The 26,463-nt window shown below is 44.3% G+C and overlaps 1 protein-coding gene across 3 annotated transcripts in view; it reads right to left on the reverse strand.

Moving 5' to 3' along the window:
* The window catches only part of FMNL3 (formin like 3), a 55,905-nt gene extending 52,294 nt beyond the window's left edge, over positions 1 to 3,611 (reverse strand). For 2 of the 3 annotated variants that reach the window (XM_082635735.1, XM_082635733.1), the window contains exon 1: positions 3,234 to 3,610. In XM_082635735.1, the coding sequence (XP_082491861.1) occupies positions 3,234 to 3,359 (126 nt within the window). In that variant the 5' untranslated portion in view covers positions 3,360 to 3,610. Of the gene's footprint in view, positions 1 to 3,233 lie in introns of all 3 variants that reach the window. The other variant, XM_082635734.1, reaches the window with a different exon arrangement.
* Between the last annotated feature and the right edge of the window lie 22,852 nt (positions 3,612 to 26,463).

A 26,463-nucleotide genomic window follows, 5' to 3' on the forward strand; every position in this document is an offset into this window, starting at 1 on the left:
AGCCCCACAACCTTTTTAATATCAGGGCACACCTAGAAAATACTATTTGCACAGTATACAGGGTAAATGGTGGAAGCTGATCCAGCCAGACGGGACCAATCTGGGACCTGAGCTGCTGCCAGGGCTGAGGGGATCAGTATCCCAGCATACCAGTAGGAAAGCCCTGGATTAGGGCACTGGGCTGGGGTAGGACTATGTCCTGCACAAACCACCTCATGGCTTCAGACCTCGAGCTCTCCAACCTCGGCTGACAGGCTGTGGGTCAGATCATGTGTCTGCACCAGAAAGCTGGGAGCCTGTGGTCTTGACTCAGCAATGATACAACTTCCCCAGCCAGGGTGCTTTTCAGGGGGGGTTTCCATAGATACATTGGGACTGGGGAAGCCCTCCATGTAACAGCAGCAGCATATCCTGAGTCTGGCTATACAGAATGGGGTAACTGGTTTCATCAGATTTCTGAACTTAAAATACCATTTTGGGAATACAAGTGATCTCAGATCTGAGTCACTGCTGAGAGTTACACATTTAAAAACTACCATTTACCAAGCATACAGTAGATACCAGACTCTGCTACCTAAGTACTTAACTTCTAGTTTCGTTAAATTCACACAATAACCTCATGTGGCAAATACTATTATTATCCTCATTTATAAGAGGAAACTGGGACTCGAAGAGATTAAGTAACTTGATTGAGGTCAAACACTTTTCTAACTGGAGACTGTGAGAAGCCAGTATTTGAGCCCACTTTGACTTGAAAATCCATATGCTTAACCAGGACACCAGTACATCACTTCAGCAAAACCAACAAATAGCTTGTCCATAAACCAAATCAATCTGGGGAAGAAAATGGTGTAAAAGGAGCAACCTGTCTGACTCTTTTACACAATCAAGAAAAGAAACTAATCTATATTGAGTACCTACTGGGTGCCAAGCACCGTATATACACACCTCACTTAATTCTCAAAATCCCACCAGGATGGGAATCATTAGCCCCATTGTACAGATGAGCAAATCTAGGCTCACAGAGGTTAAGACGATTGCTAAGACACAGCTCCTGCTTTTTCTACTGTACTATGCTTCTCCTGACTGTCAGGAAATATACCTGAGCCTGTTCCAGGGTCAAATATCCAATAGTCAGTACTGTTCCCAAAGGATAGTGGAAAGGGCATGTTTTAGGAACAGAGGAAAGAGGGATCTTTAAGGGTCCCTAGCGAAGAACTCAAATCCCCAAGAAAGCATGATTTCCCTGTGTTAGAAAACTGAGGTAAAATCTCCTCCTTTCCTAAGACAGCTAACTAGCCCTGGCCTGCCCTGTTCCAACTCCCCATTAGCAGTGGCTCAGGCACACAGTAACAAGACCAAAACAAAAGCCACGAGGAAACAAATCAAAACTTTATGCTGAAAGTTAGGCTAACAAGTGGGTGGTACGGTCCCCGGTTTGACCTAGGCTCTCTGGCTAGTAATCAGGATACCATGCGCATTTTGTAAATATTAAGCCATTAATCTGCCAACTAAACAAATGTGTCAACCAAACTCCAGTGAGGACGTGACCAACTCTGGTTCTGAGCTCTCACAACAAACAGCCTGGTAGCTCCTACCTAAGGCAGCCCCCTACCCAGTCCACCTCTGAACATCCCTTTACATCCCTTTTTCTCCAATTTCTGTAGCTACCTCATGCCACTCCATGGGGGTTTTCACACCCCCACTGGAGGGCAGATTCCCTCCCACTCTTTTCCCCCAACAGTTGAGCTCTTGTTTGCAAGGGCACCAAGTCCCAGGCTCTCCTCAGCCTCTGAGATGGCCACAGCACATTAGTAATCACTGACTCACCCCATCCCCCTGAGGATGCTGGGGGAAAGGCAGAGGGCCACAAGACATGTGGCCCAGATCCCTTTGGCCCTTCACAAAGCTGATGGGCAGATAGGTGCCAGCTTCCCCCTGGAACCCCGTGAACCCTCTCTGATCTGGCTATGGTGCCAGTGGGCTGATGTCAGGCTCTGCACCATCAGAGAGGCCAGGATCTCTAGACAGCTTCACTGGTGCCAACAGATCTAATCTTCCTACTCCAAAGCAGATGAAATCCAATAAGGCTGCTAAGTCACAACTTAACCGTCCTCACAGGCAAAGGCAAAGTCAGCCCTTCAGGCCATAGTAACAATAACGGCAGCATTAACACTGCCTCTTAGAGAGTTCTTTGAGGAACTGGGAACTATTTCCCCGAGTTTCTGTGCTCTATTTCCCCAAGTTTCTCTAAGATTTACCTCTGTTAGCAAACGTTCCTTCACCTAGCTCACTTTCTTTCTCCAAAACTTCATTTTTAGCTCCGACATATTCTCTGCCTCCATCTCAGTGATACCAGCTCAGATGCTCTCTGTCCACAGAGCCACCGACATCAATGTCCAGTTCCCACATCAAAGAAGAATCCCAAAGTCAGCTCTAAAAACTCATCCATACAGATCATTTAGGAACCTACAGAAAGACTGAAAAGAAGCACAGGCAAAAAACACAAACCAGCCACTAGGGCTTAACATAAAAGGGGTTGTGCGGGGTGGGGGGGAGGTAGGATGGTTTGTGTATTGTTTCAATTGGAAAAATACACTAGTGAAATGGCTTATCCACATGTTCAGCTCTTTTAGGCAAACCCACTGTAACTTTGCAGGATGCCTGCAGGCCGTTCTGAAAATAAGTAGAATGGCATCACTCTTTATTCCACCCCCTTCACGAGCTGCCAGTCCCCCTCCATTCCCCCTCCTCTCCCCCAAACATCTGGTCTGGGCTGGGAGTAGGACCCACTCCCTGGAAAGCCTCCATGTTAACATGAGAGGCGGTCTCCCCAGGCAGAGAACCCGGACTTAGGCTGGGGAGTGGGCCGGCCCTGAGCTTCTGAATTCCCCCGCACCAGCCAAAGGTTTAGGAATGAGAATCCTAGGGACATGCGGAGACTGTCAGGGAAGTGAGAAGAAGTGCGAAGGGCGGCAGAAGGGGAAGGGAAGAGGAAGAAGTCTGGATCCTGGGGCGGTCCCGGGTTGGGGACCCCTCCTCCTAAGTGTCCAGCGGTTGAGGCGTCGGTCGGAAGGTCCCCGACGGGGCTGCTCAGAGGTTCCTGGTAGGCGCTGGGGGCCGAGACCCATCGGGGGCCCTGACTGAAGGGGTGGGCCGGACCAAGGAACCCACCCGGGGCGCTGGGACCTGCGGGGCGGTAGGAGGGGGAAGGGACTAGGCTCAGCTCTCACCAGCACCAAGGCGAACCTCTCTTCCAGCTCACAGGGCTCAGGCATCGGCATTTTGCCGGGCGGCGGCAGCAGCGAGACAGAGGGAGGCTCGCCCTGGCTGCCCTCGGCGCTCTCCAGGTTGCCCATAGCGGCGGGGCCCCCTCGGGGGCCTCAGCCCCCCACCTCCACGCCCGGGGGTCTTTGGCGCGGCCGTTCGGACCCGACTCCTCCCTCAGCGCCGGCTACCCCAATCCCGACTCCTCCGCCGGGTCGGGGGCTCCTCGGGGTCCGGCAGGAGGCGGCGCAGCGGACAGCGGCACCAAAGCGACAGGAACCACGGCCACGACTCTAGCTCACACCCGCCGCCTCGCCGCTCTCGGCGCGCCGCCCCGGCGCTGCCCCTCCCCGCCCCCCGCGTTCTTTCCCTCCCCTCCCCACCTCGCTTCCTCCCACCCACTCCCGGCCGGGACTCCCGCTTCCCCCCCGAGCGCTGACTGCAGCCGCGCGCCTCGCGCCCCATTCATGAAGGCCCCGCCTCTCGCCCACGGCCCTCTCGGGCGGCCCGCCCCGCCCTGCCCCCGCCTGCGCCCGATTGACTGCCGCAACTGCCAATCACAGCGCCTCCAGCCCCCGGCTGCCTCGCGCCTGGCGCTTGGCGCACCCTGGCGGCCCTGGTGCGTATCTAATCACCGCAGTTGCTGACGCGGGAAACGGCCCTTTTCCACAACAGCTCATAATGTGTACAAATAAGTAAGATATAGGGTACAGTGTGAAAAGATAACGACGAGAGAAGTAGAAACAACTAGGATGCTCGGAAGTGGGAGAGAGACCACATCTGTTAAAGAGTCATGGTAAGGGAGATCATATTTGAACCGGCCATTTAGGGACGGGGAATACCTTAACTGACAGAGACAGGTGAAAAGGCATTTAGGAGGAGAGGACCTTACCAACGTTCAGGGGTTGATCTAGTTGGAGGTGAAAATGGAGGGGCAGGAGAAGAATGCTGTTCTGGACTAGGTCTGCTGGGTGGGTCATCATTTATGATGTGATGGACATCTGTTGTTTCTGCTGGCCAAATCTACATCCCTCTTCTTCAAGTGATAGCACCCCATTTCCTTTTAGGGAACTACATTCCCCTGTTCTCAGTCTACGTAGAGCTGAACTTCACCCCCATCCCAGGAAGCCCCATGACCCAGGCCTGGCCAGTCACAGCATTTTCTTGCTCTACCTTTAGAGACTGTTTTAGGGATTGACACTTGACCCAAGCCAGAATATAAAACTCATTTCTAAGGCTTTCACTGGAATAATCAGGAAAGAGGCACTCTCTTCCCATTAAGGCTGCTGGATTGTGAGAATGTAACTCTGGAGCTGCTGGTAGCCATCATGCCATTACCGGAACACCTCAAGCCTTTTTGAGAATGAAGTCAATGCAGAGGAAAGCGAAGCTAAGAGATAGAGTTCTAATAGCATGCTGAGAACCTGACTCCAACCATTTTCATTCATTTATTCAACAAATATTTACTGAAGAGTTCATTATAGGTCAGATACTGTTTTAGGCATTGAAGATACAGCTATGAACAAAAACAGGCATACAGGGAATTCCCTGGTGGCCCAGTGGTTGGGACTCTGTGCTTCCACTGCTGGAGGCCTGGGTTGATCCCTGGTTGGGGAACTAGGATCCTGTAAGCCGCGCTGCACGGCCGAAGGAAAAAGAAAAGAAAAGAAAAAAAAAGGCATACATCTTGCTCTCCTGGAATTTACATTCTGGGTAGGAGAAGAGATAAACAATAAACTAAATAAGTAAAATGTACAGATGTTAGTGATCCATGTTAATACAAATAAAATTGAAAGGGGATAGAGGTGGAAGGGGGTTACAATTTTAAATAAGACGATCAGAGCAGACCTCACTATTAAGATAACATTTGGATAAAGATCTGAAGAAAGTGAGGAATTAAGCCATGTGACTATCTGGAGGAAGAATGATCCAAACAGAGGGAATGATGGGTACATACTATGCCTGATGTGTTAGAGGAACAGAAAGGAGGCCAATGTGGCTGGAGTGCATTGAGCAAAGGAAAGAGTAGTAAAAGATGAGGTCAGAAAGGTAACGAGAAGCCATATTGTGCGGGGCATTGTAGGCTGTTGCAATGACTTTGGTTTTTCTCTAAGTAGGATCAGTAGCCATTGGAAGATTTTGAGCAGAGGAATGACATGATCTAACTTATGTTTTAAAGGATCTTCTGGCTCTTTCATGGAAAATAAATGGAATAGAGGCATGGGCAGGAAGACCAGTTAGGTGAGAGATGATGGTAGTTTGGAGTGAGGTAGTAGCTGTACAGGTAGAGAGAAATGGTCAGATTTTCAATGGATTGAAAGTAGAACCAATATAATTATTTGACAGTTTGGAATGTGGAAGGCGAATGAAAGTTAACTCCAAAGCATTTGACCTGAGCAACTGGGAGAGTGGAGTTTTCATTAACTGAAATGGAGAAAGATTGTGGGAGGAGTAGATTTGGTGAGGGACAGCCAGAAAGGGAAGATCAGGAACAGTGTTTTGGCCACGTTGAGCTTGATTCGCTGATTGGACATCCAAGTAGAGTTAGCCACCAGGCATTTGGGTATGTATGAGACTGGAGATCCAGGCTGGCAATATCAATTTAAAAATCATCAGGGGGTACTTCCCTGGTGGCGCAGTGGTTAAGAATCTGCCTGCCAATGCAGGGGCACGGGTTCGATCCCTGGGCCAGGAAGATCCCACATGCCGCGGAGCAACTAAGCCTGTGAGCCTAGATCCCATGCTCCCCAACAAGAGAAGCCACCACAGTGAGAAGCCCTCGCACCGCAACAAAGAGTAGCCCTCACTCACCGCAACTAGAGAAAGCCCGCACGCAGCAACAAAGACCCAACACAGCCAAAAATAAATAAACTTATAAAAATTATCAGGACACTTCCTTGGTTGCACAGTGGTTAAGACTCTGAGCTCCCAATGCAGTGGGCCCGGGTTCGATCCCTAGTCAGGGAACTAGATCCCACATGCCGCGGAGCAACTGAGAGTTTGCATGCCACAACTGAGCCCGCCTGCCGCAACTAAGACCCAGCACACCCCCCCCCCAAAAAATAATTGCTTAAAAATGAAAATCATCAGCCTATTGATGCAATTTAAAGCTGGTAGGTTCTACTTTTTTGTAAGTCAGTCTGAGTTAGGTCTCTGTTGTTTACAACCAAAAAGTGAAGTCCCTGTCTTTGCAAACCATTGAAACTCCCAAAAAGCTCAGCCTCCTCCAGTCAGTTGGACAAATCAATTAACTCACATCTTATCCCCTCTCCTCCTCCCCCCACCCCAAACACACTTTCCCAATTGCTGTAGCAGACTCTTCTAGGACAGATGAGTTATAGCACAACTGAAGACTTCCACTAGACAAAAAATTTAGAATTCAAGAGAGGAAATAACTCATCAGTCATTTATTATGGATTCTCAAGGAACATGTAGCAGAAAGGAGAGACTTGACAGTAAACAGCAATGTATTCACTTTGGTGCAGTTTCTTTGTCCCAAACCTTTTATTTTTGGTTTTATTTGATCACCAAATATACATACTCTAGGATCTTCTGGAGTCTGCTAGATTACTTCTTTCATTGTTAACTCTCTGCTCACCCACCTTCAAAGCTTTCTTACTTTATACAAATAAAGCCAAAACTTAATCTGGTGTTCAATGATCTGTATCATCTCCAAACCCCAATGCCCCTTCAATCTACTTTTCCTATCTTACCTGGCTCTAATATTCAGAAACCCTTTACTTCAGCTGGAAAGGTCCATCTCCTAACATTAGCTGTGCATTCTTATGTCTTCAGCTTTGTTCTAGACAGAATAATGGCTCCCCAAAGTACCACATCCTAATCCCCAGAACCTGTGAATATGTTATTTTATGTGGCAAAAGGGACTTTGCAGATAAGATTAAGTTAAGGATCTTGAGATGAGAAGGTTATCCTGGATTATCTGGGTGGGCTCAGTGTAGCCACAAGGGTCCTTAAAGGGGGAGGCAGGAGGGTCAGAATGAGAGAAGGAGATGTGACAACAGAAGCAGAGGTTAGAGTGATGCAGGGTCACCAGCCAAAGAATGCAGCAGCCTCTAGAAACTGGAAAAGGTAAGGAAGCAGATTCTCCCCTAGAGCTTTTAGAAGGAACACAGCCCTAACACTTTAATTTTAGCCCTGTAGGACCTGTTTTCAGACTTCTAACCTCTAGAACTGTAAGATAATAAATCTGTATTGTTTTAACCCACTAAGTTTGTGGTAATTTGTTAGAACAGCAATAGGAAACACATACACTCCTGCTGTGTCCCTGACCTGGATTTCTGCTTTCTTCTGTGCGGCCTATTCAAATCCACCCCCACCCCAGGTTCAGCATAATCTTTGGTATTTAACAAAATGCAACAAACTCTATTGGATGCTTATCACATGCAAAGCATCTGGCTAAATACCAGTAGATAAAGAAGGCAAGATACAAAGATGAGTGAGAGACTTCCCCCTCCCCACTTCAAAAGAGCTCAGAGTCTGGAGCAGAGGCGGTAAGGTAGAGAGGAGGAGGAGTAAGGACGAAGTTTGAAGGCACCAGATAGGATAATTGGTGTTATTTTAGTGGATACCAGCTTTTAAATCCCATCCTGGATTTCTCCCAGATTTAAATGATCGTAATTCTTATTTCCTCTACTTTTCCTTTGGAACTTAATTCAGTGATATTACTGAGAGTCTACTACATGCAAGACACTGGGCTAGGTGCCATGGAGGATACCTGATAAATAACTCGTGGTTCCTCTACTGCCTTTTGTTGTTTAGTTTTTTTGTGTATGTCTTGTCTGGGTGGTGGGGTTTTTTGGTTTGTTTATGTAAGACATGCGTATTCAGTACCTGCTTTGTTTCAAGTACAAAAGAAGATTCAGTGATGAATAAGTGTCTTTCTTTCAGGTTCTCAGAATCTAGTAGGAAAGACTCTGAAAATAGTGTTTACAAAACGATGTGGTAAATTTTGTAATAGAAGGTTGTGCAAAGTGCTGCCTAAGGCTTCAGGGAGCAGATGACATTTGATCCAGGGCTGAAGGATAAATAGAGGTGCCAGTGGAAAAAGTGAGACAGTGTGAATGAGAAGGTGATGGAAGGAGGGGTGACCAGGAAGGGGAAAAGGCATTTCAAGAAGGAGGAACCATACAGGTGAAAATGGAGAACTGTGAAAAAAGCACAGAATGTCTGAGCAATGGTAAGAATTTTAGTGAGGCTGGGGCATAGGGTATGTAGTGGGAGGACAGGAGACAAAGCTAGAAAGGCATGGGAATCAAGTTTAGAGGAGTCTCATGCTCAGCTGAGTCTTTTATGCTGTAGATAGTCCTGTGTCCTAGTCAGTTTTTTGGTTTTTTTAAATTTATTTACTTATTTATTTATTTATTGGCTGTGTTGGGTCTTCATTGCTGTGTGCGGGCTTTCTCTAGTTGTGGTGAGCGGGGGCTACTCTTTGTTGTGGTGCGCAGGCTTCTCATTGTCATGGCTTCTCTTGCTGTGGGGCACGGGCTCTAGGCACGTAGGCTTCAGTAGTTGTGGCACGTGGGCTCAGTAGTTGTGGCTTGCGGGCTCTAGAGCTCAGGCTCGGTAGTTGTGGCGCACGAGCTTAGTTGCTCCGCGGCATGTGGGATCTGCCCGGGCCAGGGCTCAAACCTGTGTCCCTTGCATTGGCAGGCAGATTCTTAACCACTGCACCACCAGGGAAGCCCCATTAAGTATACACTTCGGAAGGATTCCTTTAGCAGCATTTGAGAAAACAGAGAGGTCTGCAGAGATGATACGGAGAAGACAAGGGCCTGAACAGAATCAGGATGGGGGATGAAGAGAAGTAAAACAGGATGGGGGATGAAGAGAAGTAAAACAGGCTGGGGGGGCGGGGGGGAGGCGGAGATTACATTAGTCTGCTCAGGCTGCTGTAGTAAAATACCAGAGACTGGGTGTCTTAAACAACAGAGATTTATTTTCTCACAGTCTTGGAGGCTAGAAATCCAAGATCAAGGTGCCATCAGGGTTGGTTTCTGGTGAGACCTCTCTTCCTGGCTTGTAGATGTCTGCCTTCTCGCTGTGCCCTCACCTGGGCTTTCCTCTGTACTCATATGGAGAGAGGGCTCTAGTGTCTCTTCCTCTTTTTTTTTTTTTTTTTTCTTTTTGCGGTACGCGGGCCTCTCACTGTTGTGGCCTCCCCCGTTGCGGAGCACAGGCTCCGGACGCGCAGGCCCAGCGGCCATGGCTCACGGGCCCAGCCGCTCCGCGGCATATGGGATCCTCCCAGACCGGGGCACGAACCCGTATCCCCTGCATCGGCAGGCGGACTCTCAACCACTGCGCCACCAGGGAGGCCCTCTTCCTCTTCTTAATAAGGACACCGTCCTGTCGGATTAGCACCCCACCTTTATGACCTCCTTTAACCTTAATTGCCTCCTTAAAGGCCCTGTCACCAAATACAGTCACGTTGTCCACGTACAAATTTGGGGAGGACACAATTCAGTCTATAACAGAGATATACCTGCCATAGAATCAACAAGACTTAGGTACCTATTTGATAATAGTGACTAATATTTTTATAGTGCTTTATAATTTACAACATTGTTTTTCACATCCACTATCTGGTTTGACCTTCACAACACTGTGGGAGGGAGATACTATCATTATCCTCATTGCATAGATGAATAAACAGACTAAAAGAAGTTAAATAATATGTCCAAGACCTTATAGCTAGTAAGCAGAGACCCTGGCACTGAACCTGGCTGTGGACTTGGAATCCCATGCCATTCTGATTCTCTTGTGAGAAGTGAGGGGGTAAAGAGGACTGAAAAGTTGAGGCCAGCTTGAGGTTGCCTTACCCTTAGTCTCTAGGGAAGCCCAGAATCTCTCTTAGGTCAACTGCTTCCACCCCCTTACTCAAAATGCTTTCAAACTCCTGCCTCCGCCTGCTCTCTCCCCATCTAGGAAGCGCCTACATTATCCCCAGCCGCCTCCTCTAAGGTCTTTAGAGACACACATCTGCTCTGTCCTCTCTCTCCTGGGGAGGTATGTGTGTGTGTGTGTGTGGAGGGGATGTGAATACAGAAATTTAAAACTTTTTCATAATAACTTAAACTGTTATTGTAGAAGGATCTTCCCCTTCCTCTTGGCTGGCTAATTCCTATTCATCCATCAAAACTAGGCTTACAGGTCACCTCTTTCATGACTTCTCCAAATTTCATGAGAACATGTCTATGAACACATAGTTTCCTAATATATCTCTGTCATCAGATCATGAATCATCAGATTGTGTAAGCTCCTTCAGGGCAGGCTGATATTCCTAGTATCTAGCAACAGCGCCCACTTTGTGTCTGTTACATGCTCATTGAACAAATGAATGATTTCATACACTGTGACATTCTTCCCACACCACTGAGCCCTTTTACTCTTCATCATTCCTCTCAGATACAGTCTGACTGCTTGTATGACTGAGGGTTCAATGCAGGAAACAAAAAAGCCCTCCAAGTAGTACAAGGATATGAAGACATAGGTGCTTACAAAATCAATTGGAAAGTCTAGAGGGGCCCACTCTGGGCTGAAAACTCTAGCAATGAGCTCCAGAACATGATAAAAGTGCTCTGCCAGGGAAGGTGCTACCTCTGCCATAGCCAGAGAGGGTGGGGCACCTAGAGGTCTCCACTGATGGAGCTTGAGAACAAGTGGTTGCCAACTGTGATCCAAGGATCTGGAATCTATGATCAGGACACTGCCGCTGCTACACTCTGATGCAACCACCTCTCAATATTTGCAAAGCTTGAGACATCACTGGATTACTGCAGTAGAAATAGATCACATCTCTATGGGTTTGCTTGCCTGGAGAAATAGCCCAGGCAGCAGCATGATGGCCTTTGTCTCACTTCTGCCTTCTAAATCTCATCCGCGTACACCTGACTGGCTACAGGGTATTCTGAGAAATATAATCCTTATCTTTTCAGCCTCTGCAGTATAGGAAAGCACACTAGAAGGAAAATACATGCTGGGAATGTGGGAATATATGCTGAATGCTAATAAACTATATCCACTACTCTGCTTGTGTGAAAATCCACCCAATGTCTTAATCACCCGCAACTGGGTCTCTTCCTCCTCCCCCACCCCCCTTGCCCAGGGCCCCCCCTGGTGACTGTCTCTGGCCCTGTCTCTTCAGTCTTCTCCTTCAGGCTACAGTTTACCCTTTTCTGTGACCTGGGTGAGGCAAAAATTTCTTAGTTATCCTTAGCACAATCCTTAAAAAGACAAATGGATATACTGGACTTCATCAAAATTAAAAACTAATGCTCTTTGAAACTCATTGTTAAGAGAACTAAAAATAAGCCACGAACTAGGAGAAACTATTGCAAATCACATATCTGACAAAGGACTTGTATCCAGAACATAGAAATAGCTCTCAAAAATCAATAATAAGAATGGAACTTCCGGGCTTCCCTGTTGGTGCAGTGGTTGGGATTCCGCCTGCCGATGCAGGGGACGCAGGTTCGTGCCCCGGTCCGGGAAAATCCCACATGCCGCGGGGCGGCTGGGCCCGTGAGCCATGGCCGCTGAGCCTGTGCTCCACAATGGGAGAGGCCACAATAGTGAGAGGCCCGTGTACCACAAAAACAAAAGGGGGACATGAGGAAGTTTGGGGGGACAATGGATATGTTCATTATCTTGATTATAATGATGGTTTCATGTCAAAAACTCACGAAATTATACACTTTAAATGTGTGCAGTTTATTATATACCAATTATACCTAAATAAAGTTATTTAAGTATTAAAGCAGAGACATTTGGACTAGGGGAAAAAAACCCTATACGCCTTGTGTATATTCACTTACATGATTTGTTGTTGTTTTTGCCACACCACGTGGCTTGCAGGATCTTAGTTCCCCGACCACGGATCAAACCCACCTGCCCAGTCCACCCCCCTCCCACCCCCCACCCCCTTCCCTCAGGCCCCAGCAGTGAAAGAGCAGAGTCCTAGCCACTGGACCGCCAGGGAATTCCCTCACTTCCCTCACTTATGTGATTGTTTGATGTCTGTCTTCCCCAGTAGAGTGAAAACTCCATAATGGCTGGGGCCGTGCCTATTTACATCTCTAATGTTTAACATAGAATCTGGTGCATGTTAGGGATTTGACAGATATTTGTTGAAGAAAGAAAAGAGAGAGAGAACAGTTGAGAATAACTCCAAGTTTTAACCCTGAGTGAAAGAGAGAATGCGTTGTTGTTGATAGATGTGGAGGAATGAGGAGGAAAGGCAGAGATGGTACAGTCTGAGAGGGTGAAGGGGATCCAGGTAATGCTGTGCCAGCAAAGCCAAAGGAACATGGAGTTTCAGAGAGGAGAAGAATTAGGAAAAGGCCTTTGGATTTTTGGATTCAGCAGTTAGAAGGCATTGGCTTCCCCAAAGACAGTGATTTCAGACAGAAGCCAGGTTGTTTTTCCTTCCCCCAGTCTTCCCCAAACACAAAACACAAAACTTCCCTATACAGTAAGATATCCATTTGGTTCCCTCCATCTTCACAAGTTGCCATTTTAGTCCAAGCCCTCATTCTCTCTCACTTTTTCTGTTCCAATAGCTTAACTCCTTTCTTGGATGCCACTCTTGTTCTCTTTTGTTAGAATGTTGGTTTTAAAACCCTAATCAGGGCATGTGTCTAGATCTTCCACAGAATCTCCTTGTCATTTAGTTCCCCTCTTTACCCCAAGGATTGGCACCCAAATGTGTTCAAGCTGTGAAACTCTCAAGCTATGTCACATCATCAGCTGGAATCAAGAATGGAAACTAAGTAAGGGTATTAGTTATATATTTCTGCCTAACAAATAACCCCAAAGCTTTGAGGCTTGAAACAAAAACAACCAAAGCAACGTTTATTATCCTACAGTTTCTGAGAGTCAGGAATCTGGGAGAGGCTTTGCTGGGTGCTTCTGACTCAGGGTGTCTCATGAGGTTGCAATAAAGCTTTCGACTGGAGCTCCAGTCATCTGAAGACTTGACTACCTTTTTTTTTTTTTGGCTGCGTTGGGTCTTCGTTGCTGCGCTTGGGGTTTCTCTAGTTGTGGTGTGCGTGCTTCTCATTGCAGTGGCTCCTCTTGTTGTGGAGCATGGGCTCTGGGTGCACGGGCCCAGTAGTTGTGGCTCATGGGCTCTAGAGTGCAGGCTCAGTAGTTGTGGTGCACAGGCTTAGTTGCTCCGCAGCATGTGGGATCTTCCTGGACCAGGGCTTGAACCTGTGTCCCCTGCATTGGCAGGCATATTCTTAACCACTGCACCACCAGGGAAGTGATGTATTTTATTTTTCTTTTTTGGCTGCGCCACATGGCTTGCGGGATCTTAGTTCCCTGACCCTCGCCCTCGGCAGTGAAAGCACAATTCTTAGCCAATGGACCGCCAGGGAATTCCCTTGACTCCTTTTAAGATGCCTCACTCACACAAAGAAATTTAAAATAAATTTTTTTAAAAAGTGCCTCACTCACATGGCTGTTGGCAGGATGCCTCAGTTCCTTGCTAGTTGTTGGCAAAAGACCTTAGTTCCTGACCACCTGGGCCTTTCCACAGGGCTGCTTGAGTGTCCTCCTGACATGGCAGCTGGTCATGAGTGATCAGAGAGAGAGCAGAGAGGAAGCTGCAGTGCTTTTTCTGACTTAGTCTTCCTAATCTTCATCACTTCCACTTTATAGGTAGTCCCCAACTTACCATTGTTAAACTTACAGTTTTTCAACTTTATGAGGGTGTGAAAGTGATACATATTCATTAGAAACTGTAGTTAGAATTTTGAATTTTAATCTTTTCCTAGGCTACTGATATGCAGTACCTACTCTTTCCTGATGCTGGGCAGAAGCAGGGAGCTGCAGCTCCCTGTCAGTCATGTGATCATGAGGATAAACAATTGATACACTTACAACCATTCTATACCCATACAACTGTTATATTGCTCATTTTCAGTATGGCATTCAATAAATTACATGAGATATTCAACATTTTATTATAAAATAGACCTTGTGTTAGATGATTTTGCTCAACTGTAGGCTAATAATATAAGTGTTCTGAGCACATTTAAGGTAAGCCAGGCTATGATGCTGGGTAGGTTAGATATATTAAGTGCATTTTCTACTTAAAATATTTTCAATTTTTTTTTTTTTTTTTTTTTTTGCGGTATGCGGGCCTCTCACTGTTGTGGCCTCTCCCGTTGCGGAGCACAGGCTCCGGATGCGCAGGCCCAGCGGCCATGGCTCACGGGCCCAGCCGCTCCGCGGCATATGGGATCCTCCCAGACCGGGGCACGAACCCGTATCCCCTGCATCGGCAGGCGGACTCTCAACCACTGCGCCACCAGGGAGGCCCTATTTTCAATTTTTGATGAGTTTATTGGGATATAGCCCCATTGTAAGTTGAGGAAGATCTATATTCTATTTATTAGAAGCAACTCATTAAGTCCAGCTTGTGCTTGAAGGGAGGAGAATTAAGCTCCAGCTCTTGAAGGGAGAAGTGTCAAGGAACTTGTGGACCTATTTTAAAACCATCACAGTAAGACAAAGAAAAAAAGATATGTTGAAGCCTTAAGGAAGAAAAGATTTGTGTCATTAGTTGTGAATAGTGATGCAAGAAGTCAGTGCAGTAAGCAACGGTTATACAAATGTAGTGCCTTTCTACTGAAACCGAGTCCCCCTAAAACCGAGTTTCCCTGTGGAGTTTATGATTAACCTCTCTATCCAAAACTTTATTCCCTTTCCGGTCCCCTCTGACCTCAATCCTGTACTAACTGAGTGCTAATCAGTCAGAGTCAGATGGCTAAAATTGCTGTTGTCAATAACAGCGTTAATGACTAAAACTGCTGTTGTAGATAATATCACTACCGTACAAACTCAGATTGTTTCTCCAGGGCAAGATGAGCTAACAGACCCCCAAGCCATGGACCACCTGGCCAGAGACTCATAAACCAGAGATACTCTGGCTTCCAAAACTATGATTAAGAAGTGTCACAGAACTATCACAAGATGATCATTAATCCCAGCCTCTTTGCTCTTACCCTTTAAAAAGCCCCTAACTTAGAGACTGAGTGGGAAAGGATCTGAGGCTTGTCTCCCACTCCCTTACTTGGCACCCTGCAATAAATCCTTACTTTGCTACAAACTCCTGCTGTCAGAGGTTGGTTTTCTGCACCTTGGGCACAGGAGCCCTTTGCTCTGTTTCACTACCTGCACTACATGACAGAGGCAGGACCAGGGAAAGCAGATGAAGAGGTTGGCCAAGTGTTTGGGGCTTGGAAGTGGTGATGGGATAGCAGAGTGTAGACTTCAGAGTGCTGGGAGATACTAAAGTAATTGATCTGGAACTCAGACTGAAGCTCCACAGTAAAATGGAGAGAGTTAATTACTTCTAAGAATGAAGCATCTCTCATAGCTCTTTACAGAAACTAACTTAATCTATTTGAGTTTCAGATTCCTCATCTGTAAAATGGAACTAATAATATCTGCATTACCTTCTCCACTGAGTTGTTATACAGATAAAGTGAAATTACAGATGGAAAATTACTCTGAAAAGAGTAAAGCATTCTTCTAATACTCTTGTTACTGTTAATCGCTGAACTCTGAAAAGTTAAAAGGGACGGAGTTGATAGTAAAAAATCTTGCAAACTATATATTTTTTTAACATTTTTTTATTAGTTTCTGCTTTATAACAAAGTGAATCAGTCATACATATACATCTGCTCCCACATCCCTTCCCTCATGCATCTCCCTCCCTCCCACCCTCCCCATCCCACCCCTCCAGGCGGTCACAAAGCACCGAGCTGATCTCCCTGTGCTATGCGGCTGCTTCCCACTATCTATCTACCTTACGTTTGGTAGTGTATATATGTCCGTGCCACTCTCTCACTTTGTCCCAGCTTACCTTTCCCCCTCCCCGTATCCTCAAGTCCATTCTCTAGTAGGTCTGTGTCTTTATTCCTATCTTGCTCCTAGGTTCTTCGTGACCATTTTTTTTCTTATATTCCATATATATGTGTTAGCATACGGTATTTGTTTTTCTCTTTCTGACTTACTTCACTCTGTACGACAGACTCTAGGTCCATCCACCTCACTAAAAATAACTCAATTTCGTTTCTTTTTATGGCTGAGTAATATTCCATTGTATATATGTGCCACATCTTCTTTATCCATTCATCCGATGATGGACACTTAGGTTGTTTCCAGCTCCAGGCTGTTGTGAATAGAGCTGCAATGAACATTTTGGTACATGTCTCTTTTTGAATTATGGTTTTCTCAGGGTATATGCCTAATAGTGGGATTGCTGGATCATATGGTAGTTCTATTTGTAGTTTTTTAAGGAACCTCCATACTGTTCTCCATAGTGGCTGTACCAATTCACATTCCCACCAGCAGTGCAAGAGTGTTCCCTTTTCTCCACACCCTCTCCAGCATTTATTGTTTCTAGATTTCTTGATGATGGCCATTCTGACTGGTGTGAGATGATATCTCATTGTAGTTTTGATTTGCATTTCTCTAATGATTAATGATGTTGAGCATTCTTTCATGTGGCAAACTATATTTTTTAGTCTTTTTCTCCTGCCAGTCTTCAGTAGTAACAGCCCACAATACTGTAATTGGAAAAGGAAAGCTCAATTTTCTTCACTCCTGTCTTCCAGATGTCAGTGGAAATGCAAATGAGATCTGGGAAGTGAAAAGCCTCCTCCTGAATCTTAAACAGAATGTTGAATACTCACACATTTATAGATGATGATGTGGATTTTAATGTGGTTTTTCCTGTTAGCTGCTTGTTCTCATAACCATAGAGCAGAACAAGGTCAGTGAGTTTGAAGGAGGGAGTGGCGTTATAAAAGTAGACAAGGAAAGGTGTAAGATTCAGAAGACGTGACCTCGGGGAAGCCACGTTTATCGCCATTTGTTGGGGAACCGCTCAGCCTCCCTACGGTTAAGTTGAGAGTAGGGCCCCCAGTCATTCCAAGTTGTCCTGCTTCTGCTCCTCTCCATCCTTGCCCTAGGCTGAGGAATTCAGCCTGCTTTTCACCTCCTCCCTAACTTCTGGGATGAAGAATCTGTTGCTGTCTTCCCACCTCCTCCCCACCATTTCTTAATCGCCCTTAGCCCTTAAGGTCAAGTACAACTGCTATTTTCTTTCAAAGATTTTATTTTTTTAAAAAAGACAAAACTTTACAAAATTGCATTAACATGCAAATACATGCCAATTTTACAGTGAGAGGAAGTATAGCTTAACGATTAAAAGTACGGGCTTCGGGCTTCCCTGGTGGCGCAGTGGTTGAGAGTCCGCCTGCCGATGCAGGGGACGTGGGTTCGTGCCCCGGTCCGGGAAGATCCCACGTGCCGTGGAGCGCCTGGGCCCGTGAGCCGTGGCCACTGAGCCTGCGCGTCCGGAGCCTGTGCTTCGCAGCGGGAGAGGCCACAGCAGTGAGAGGCCCGCGTACCGTAAAAAAAAAAAAAAAAAAAAAAAAAAAAAGTACGGGCTTCAATGTGGTACATATATACAGTGGAACATTACTCAGCCATAAAAAGGAATGAAATTGGGTCATTTGTAGATCCATGGATGGATCTAGAGACTAGAGTCATACAGAGTGAAGTAAGTCAGAAAGAGAAAAACAAATATATATTAACATATGTATGTGGAACCCAGAAAAATGGTACAGATGAACCAGTTAGCAAGGCAGAAATAGAGACACAGATGTAGAGAACAAATGTATGGACACCAAGGGGGGAAAGAGGGGGGTGGTGGTGGTGGGGGGGTGGGATGAACTGGGAGATTGAGATTGACATGTATACACTAATATGTATAAAACAGATAACTAATAAGAACCTGCTGTATAATAAATAAATAAATAAATAAACACATGGGGAAAAAATGATTGAGGGACTTCCCTGGTGGTCCAGTGGTTAAGATTCCGTGCTCCCAATGCAGGGGACCCAAGTTCAATCCCTGGTCAGGGAACTAGATCCCGTATGCCGTGACTAAGAGCCTGCATGCCGCAACTAAAGATCCCGAGTGCCACAACTAAGACCCAGCACAGCCAAAAAAAAAAAAAAAAAGTATGGGCTTCAGAATGAGGTATCCAGAGCTCAAATTTGAGCTCTGTGACCTTGGGTGAACTGAGTCTTAGTTTCCTCATCTTAAATGTAATACTTGCTCCTGCCTTGCAGGGTGATTGCAAGGATTAAATTAGTTTATAATATAAAGCATCTTAAACACTGTCTAGCATACAAAAAGCAGCACGCAATACATATTAACTAGTATTATTACAGAAAGCAAATAAAAAGAAAAAAATTAACCTATAATTACATGTTTTGCTTCTGCTCACTAATAAAAACAGACAATAACATTACAAATATGAGGAAGTTACAGGGTTTAAGAGATCTTCCTGAGGTCTTTTGCTTCTTGGTTAATATTTGCATATATGCTCTTTGAAATAATTGGAAACCCAACAGAATTTTCCTTCAAATTTATTCCTGTGGGAGGAGGTCACTTAGCTTTCTCTTCTCCTGCCATGTTCCCTGCCTAGCCCTCCATCCTATACCCCAATTCTGTCCCAGGTTTAGGGCTGGCAATCATCCCAATTTGCCTGTTCTACTTTTAGCACTGAGAGTCCTGCATCCTGGGAAACCTCTCAGACCCAGGTAAATGCTCCCTTAACTTTAGGTTGGACATATACACACTGAGGATCTTCAGGTGAACTGGGTGATGGCCATTTCCCTGGGCCTCTGTCCTATATAGAAACAGTCTCTTTGAGCCATTTCCTAAGAATATTTCTATGCTTTCTAAAAGCCAGGTTCCAGGCTCTCCTGGGAGGTGCCTTTTATGTAACTGAGCTTGGCATTTGTGGGTAGAATGGGAACCAAAGGGTAGACAGTGATGTGGACAAATAAAGAAGCAAAGGGGAGAAAAACAAAGTCTAATTTAGGAATCTTGTCAGTTTAAATTTCACAATGTTGTGGGACTTCCCTGGTGGCGCAGTGGTTAAGTATCCATGCTCCCAGTGCAGGGAGCCCAGGTTCGATCCATGATAAGGGAACTAGATTCCACATGCATGCCACAACTAAGAGTCCACATGCCACAACTAAGGAGCCCAACTGCCGCAACTAAGACCCAGTGCAACCAAATAAATAAATAAATATTTAAATTTTTTTTCACAATGTTGTAAAAGGATCTAGATATCAGATAGTAAATACTCCAAACATGGCAGCTATGGCTGAGTGTCTTAAATCACATTTTAAGATGTTCCCCTTTATTTTTCCCCTATTTTCCCCTATCAAGCAGTTACTTTGCTTTATGCTTATTGCCTTGGGGGAAAATATGGCAAGTAGGACAGGGTCGGTGTACAAATAATGCCTGCCAAGCGTTTCGCTCATTGGCAAAATACTCAAGGGTGTGGGCATAGTGTCTTGGCCAGATAAGAAAGGAGAAGGCTCTTCATTTCACCAAACCAAGAAGAAATTCCCTCCCCTGGATTAGAGACAGGATGGAGGGGAGGTCCGTAGGGGCCTGAGAGCCGAGGGTGAAGCAGGCAGGGTTTTTAAAAACTATTTGTTTTATATGCAAACCTTGTCTGCTTCATCCATTCATATTCTATCTTGCTAAATTGGATTTCATTGACACAGACCCACTCAAAACAGATGCACTGCACCTACACCTAAAAAAAAAAAGGATTTTTTAATATTTAAATTTTCATTTTCTTTCAATTTGAAAAGTTTGGGAGAAAAAAAAAACCAGAAAAATGCAGAGAATAAAAATAAATGCCCACATTCCTGTTGGTTAGAATTAATGAATGTTAAGATTTCATAACTTTTTCTTCAGATAATTTCTCATAAAGATAGGATATTATAGGACTTCCCTGGTGGCGCAGTGGTTAAGAATCCGCCTGCCATTGCAGAGGACACGTGTTCAAGCCCTGGAGCGGGAAGATCGCACATGCCACAGAGCAACTAAGCCTGTGTGCCGCAACTACTGAGCCTGCTCTCTAGAGCCTGTGAGCCACAACCACTGAGCCCGTGAGCCACAACCACTGAGCCCACGTGCCACAACTACTGAGCCTGTATGCCTAGAGCCGGTGCTCTGCAACAAGAGAAGCCACCGCAATGAGAAGCCCACGCACTGCAATGAACAGTAGCCCCCAATCTCTGCAACTAGAGAAAGCCCGCGTGCAGCAATGAAGACCCAACGCAGCCAAAAATAAATAAATAAAATAAATAAATTTATTTAAAAAAAGATAGGATATTATAAATATGTTGAAACTTCCTTTCCCTAATCTCATTCACCAAGCATTCTCCTCTGAGATTCTTATTGTCACGAATCTAATGTTTATACAGTCCGTTTTTTTTTTTTAAACCTTTGCTATGCATATATTTAAGCAATATATATTATTGTTCTGGGTGTTATTTTACATTTAAGTCAACTGCACCATTTTGCGTGTAACATCATGTAATTTGTTTTCATTCACATTGTGTTCAGGAGGAGTCCATGTTGATACATATAAACGTATTACATTTGTTGTAGCAGCAGCACGATTTTTCACTGTATTAATCTGTTTTTCAACCTTTCTTTTGTAATTTCCCCCAAGGGGAAAACTTCATTAATTATGAGTTATTAAATGAATAACATTTAATTTTAATTTCTCCCAACAACAGAAATTAAATACTAAGGAATAAGATTTTTGTTCGATAGGATTGAGCTTTGGAGGGTCAATACCATAGACCACATCTAATTTTTGGCATCCCTAAGAACCAATTTTCACCCCTTTCAGGGTGATATTGCCCCAGTTGAGAATGCATGGTATAAATATACCGTGTTTCTAATTTTTTTCTTTCAAGAAATGTTGCAATAAATAGCTTTAGTTTTGTATCTTTATACATATGCCTTAAAATATATACCTAGAAGTTATGAGGTATGTTCATTTCAGCTTTGCCGGATCTTGTCAAATTGTTCTCCAAAATGTTTATGCTAGTTTTTCATTACACCAATAGCGTATGATTTCCTGTTTTTCCACTTCTTCACCAATACTGGAGTTGTCAGACTTTTTGATTTTGTCAATCTTGTGTAAAATGGTATACCATTGTTTCAATTTGCATTTTACTAGTTACTAGTGAGAATGAACATATACTTTTCAGTGTTTATTGGCCATTTGGGTTTTCTCTTGGGTGAACTGCCTGTTTACACCCTTTGCCCTTTTTTCTGTTGGTTTGGTCTTTTTCTTACTGATTTGTAGAAAGACCACATTTATCCATGCCACCCCAAACTTGGCATAAACCAACAATCATTTGATTAGGCCTGTGGAGTCTATGAGATAGGAATTTGGATAGGGCACAGCAGGGTATCAGCTGGGAAGACTTGAATTGCTGGAATCCTCTGGAGGCTGGAATCATCTGAAGACTCCATTGCTCACATGTGTAACATCTGGGCTAGGATGACTCAGACGTTGGATTCAGTTGCAACTGTTGGTGGGAGAACCTTTACATGGCCTCTTCAAATAGCTTAGACTCACAAGCTAGCAGCTGGGTTCTAAGAGAGTCTCCAGAGAGTATTCCAAGTAGAAGTGCTCCAAGAGAAACAGGCAGAAGCTGCACAGCATTTATGAGCTAGTCCTGGCAGTTATACAGCACTACTTCTTCTGTAGTCTATTATGGGAAGCAGTTATAAGCTTGTCCAGATCCAGGGGAGAGGAAATAGACTTAATCTCTTGATAAGTGTCAAGCATTCAAGGCCATTTTAGAAAAACCACCCCAATTATGGCTCCAGATCCAGCAATTCCACTCCTAGGAATAGACCGAAGAGAAATTAAAACATATGTTCACACAAAAGCTTGTACATGAATGTTCACAGCAGCATTATTCATAATAGCCAAAAAGTGGAAACAACCCAAATGTCAATGGACGAATGGACAAACAAAATGTGGTATTGCCATACAATGAAATGTAATTCAGCCATGAAAAGGAGTGAATTACTGATAACATGCTACAACTTGAATGAACCTTGAATACATTATGCTGTTAAAGAAGTTAGACACAAAAGGCCACATATTGTATGATTCTAATACATGAAATGTCCGGAATAGGCAAATTCATAGAGAAAGGAAGTTAATGGTTGCCAACACTGTGGAGAAAGGGGAATGGGGAGGACTGCTCACGGGTACAGGGTTTCTTTTGGGGGTAACAAAAATGTTTTAGAATTAGGTAGTGGTGATGTTAATATACTAAAAAAAAATACTGAATTGTACAAGCTCCAAAAGGAGGAATTTATAGTATGTGAATTATATCTCATTTTTAAAATGGATTACCAAATCTATGAGCCTATACGAGGTATAATGACTTATTGATGAAGACTTAGACTAATGGATAGCAATCAGTTTATTGTACACATCAGAGGATGTGATGATTTTTCAGTGTCCAGGTATCATCTCTTCTTGTTCAGGTTCAGAAATAATGTTCTTCATGTTCTTTACTGTCAAATGTGTCATTGCTGGCTAATTTCATATCTCCTACAAGGAGAAAAGTAATAGTAACACTTTAAAAAAAACTGATGTATAGTTGATTTATAATATTGTGTTAGTTTCATGTGTACAGCAAAGTGATTCAATTATATATATTTTTCAGATTATTTTACATTATAGTTTATTACAAGATATTAAATATAGTTCCCTGTGTTATACAGTAAATCCTTATTGCTTATCTATTTTACATATAGTAGTGTGTTGATCCCATACTCCTAATTTATCCATGCCCCCCTCCCTTTCCCCTTTGGTAACCATAAGTTTGTTTTTTAAGTCTGTAAGTCTGTTTCTGTTTTGTAAATAAGTTCATTTGTATCATTTTAGATTCTACATATATAAGTGATATCATATGATATTTGTCTTTATCTGACTTACTTCACTTGGTATGATAATCTCTAGGTCCAACCATGTTGCTACAAATGGCATTATTTCATTCTTTTTTATGGCTGAGTAATATTCCATTGTATATATGTACCACATCTTCTTTATCCATTCCACTGTCGATGGACATTTAAGTTGCTTCCATGACCTGGCTATTGTAAATAGTGCTGCAATGAACATTGGGGTGCATGTGTCTTTTTGAATTATGGTTTTCTCTGGGTATATGCTCGGTAGCAGGATTGCTGGGTCATATGGTAATTCTATTTTTAGTTTTTTAAGGAACCTCCATACTGTTCTCCATAGTGGCTGTACCAGTTTACATTCCCACCAACAGTATAGGAGGGTTCCTTTTTCTCCACATCCTCTCCAGCATGTATTGTTTGTAGACATTTTTTTTAAACCTTATTTTTTTTATTTTTTAATTTTTGGCTTCATTGGGTCTTCGCTGCTGCACATGGGCTTTCTCCAGTTGCGGCAAGCAGGGGCTACTCTTCGTTGCGGTGCACTGGCTTCTCATTACGGTGGCTTCTCTTGTTGTGGAGCACATGCTTAGTTGCTCTGCGGCCTGTGGGACCTTCCCGGACCAGTGATTGAACCCGTATCCTCTGCATTGGCAGGCGGATTCTTAACCACTGCACCACCAGGGAAGCCTGTTTGTAGACTTTTTGATGATGGCCATTTTGACCAGCGTGAGGTGATACCTCATCATAGTCTTGATTTGCATTTCTCTAATAATTAACAATGTTGAGCATCTTTTCATGTGCTTTTTGGCTATCTGTATGTCTTTGGAGAAATGTCTATTTAGATCTTCTGCCCATTTTTTGATTGGGTTGTTTAGTAACACTGTTAATACAATGCCAAGGGTCTTTGTACTCTGTTTATAGTGAAACAATATAGATATTCTTGTTCCTGTAGTTCCCTTATACTATTTGTTTTCTCCAGGTTATATCATTACCCATGACACCACGTTATCCACATGTCACCCATGACTCTCTCAAAAATTATTACTGTGCTTTGTTTATGGTGACCACAAATGCAAGTCTTACCCAGAATATGCAAGAAAATTTGAACAATAATTTGTTTTATGGTCATGTTAAATTTTCATTCAGAATTTTATACCATAAGCATAGAACAACACCTCTTCTAACCATACCTTCTCTTATACTCTTTAAACCATAATCACAGCATTCCCAGACTGTGATCTCTTTCAGTGTTAACCACATCCTTACCTTCCACACATCATGGATAGAGCAAGAGGAATGATATCATTTGTGCATGCCTCCTTTGGCATGACTTAAGACTGACATGGGTGAGAACATTGTATCACCACAGCATTCAGAAGCAAAAGAGGACATTAGTTGGGAAGGGCCTGTTGGCACTGTGGAGCAACAGTCTCAAAAGCACCCAGAAGTGATCTTGGAGGAGGAAATGGGGGCTACTCCCAGAGGACTGCCTGACATACGTCCCAGAGTCTTTGGAGGAGATGGAGTGACTACCCTGGGTGCCAGTGGTAGGGTGGGCAGGGGGTGGGGGTGGAAGTGGCTTGAGTGTAGTGATGTACAGGATAAAAGATGCCCGCTGTCATTCTGTTGTCCTCTGGTGCTATGGACCTCACACAGCTCCACAGTCAGAACACTGACAGGAGAGGATCAATACAGGAACCCATACATACACCTCAAGCCCAAAGGTTAGTAGAAGACTGTTGGTAGCCCAGAGGCCTGAGCTCATCTTCTGTCTGACCCCCAAGTAGGCATGTCAGCATGATCCTGGAGACCCAATCTCATGCGATTCCACAAAAGAAATACTGTGCTGGCTAGCACGAGTGATCGGCTCACCAGGATGCCCTCTTGGAATTGAGACCTGATCACAGGGCCTTGGAATAATGCCACAGGCATGAGTTTCAGAGTTTCTCGGGCATCCTGGAATTGGAGAACCCCATGAAGGGGAGAAATTGGGACAAGGGCTCAGCAGGACCTGGTCTGGGCTGAACCTTGATGGCACTACTGGCCCAGGTTGGTCCCAGGCACATGAGGGAGACTTAGAAAATTTCCAGGAAGGCCTTCCAAAGCATGAGGCCCTCTGAGGCACAAGACCCAGGACAGGGGTCTGGGAATAAGGGTATTATTATAAGTGATTGCTCTGCAACTGTGAAGATAAGTTGTAAAGAGAGCTTCCACCTAGTTCTCTCTGTCACTGGGATTGCTCACTCTGGGAGAAGCCAGCCCTCATGCTGTGAGGACATTCAAACAGCCCTATAGAGGAGCCCATTTGGAGAGGATCTAAGGCCTCCTACCAATAGCCAGCACCAAATTGTCAGCCATACCTTGGAAGTAATTCCTCTAGCTCCAGTCAAGCCTTTGGATAACTGCATCCTTGGCTGACATCTGATTGCAACCTCATGAGAGACTTTGAGTCAGAAATGGAGGGAATAATCTATGTCATCAATGAATGAATAAACTATGTCGGTCAACACTGTACAGGCCAAACTCTTAGCAACCTCTTGTTCTAGGTGGAGAATTCAATATTAGCTTGACAAAAGATTTCTTGTGGCTTAAGTATGGCAAGGAAATAGCTACTGCTGTACCTGAAAGGGCCACACCAGTACAAAGGTAAAAACTTCTGCAGCAACCTGTGTGAATTGATGACCAGGAACCAGATAGGCCCTATTCCCAAGCACTTTAGCCCCCAGAAATGTGGCCGAAATTAGGGTGGGGTAGGGAGAGAAACCTCAAGGAAGACTGATAATGTATTTTCTCCCACTCCAGTGGAATAAGGTTCAGAGTAAACATTAGGTTGCACTATAGAAAATAAAATGTTTATTGCATATCTGCATTTGTGTACTGAGAATCATACCCTGTCCATTTGTATTCTTTACTGAAAAGATAGTTATTCTAGCCTTCTAGGGAATCCCCTGGAGGTCCAGTGGTTAGGACTGCGCGCTTTCACTGCTGAGGGCCCAGGTTCCTCCGGGTTCCATCCCTGGTCGGGAGATGCAGCCAAAAAAAAAAAAAAAAAGCTATTCTATCCTTCTAGAAAGCAGTTTCCTAAATCCTGCATTCTGATTTGATCTTCACTGATCAAATGCTTAATCTAAATTTCTTCTCTTATTTTGCGAGAACATTTTCTGTCCATGGGACTGTTTCCTTATTTGTAAAATGAGGGGCAGGGTTGCATCTATGTTTTGTGCAGCCCCAAACATCTACAATTATAAGGCTGTATTTAAGAAAAAGAATAAAAAATTATGTAATAAAGTCAATATTTATTTAGAATAAGAAATCATTACAGATTTTTAAATGCTGCCAAA

The sequence above is a fragment of the Mesoplodon mirus genome (genome assembly GCF_964341445.2).
Source record: "Mesoplodon mirus genome assembly, chromosome: 11".
Lineage (NCBI taxonomy): Eukaryota > Metazoa > Chordata > Mammalia > Artiodactyla > Ziphiidae > Mesoplodon > Mesoplodon mirus.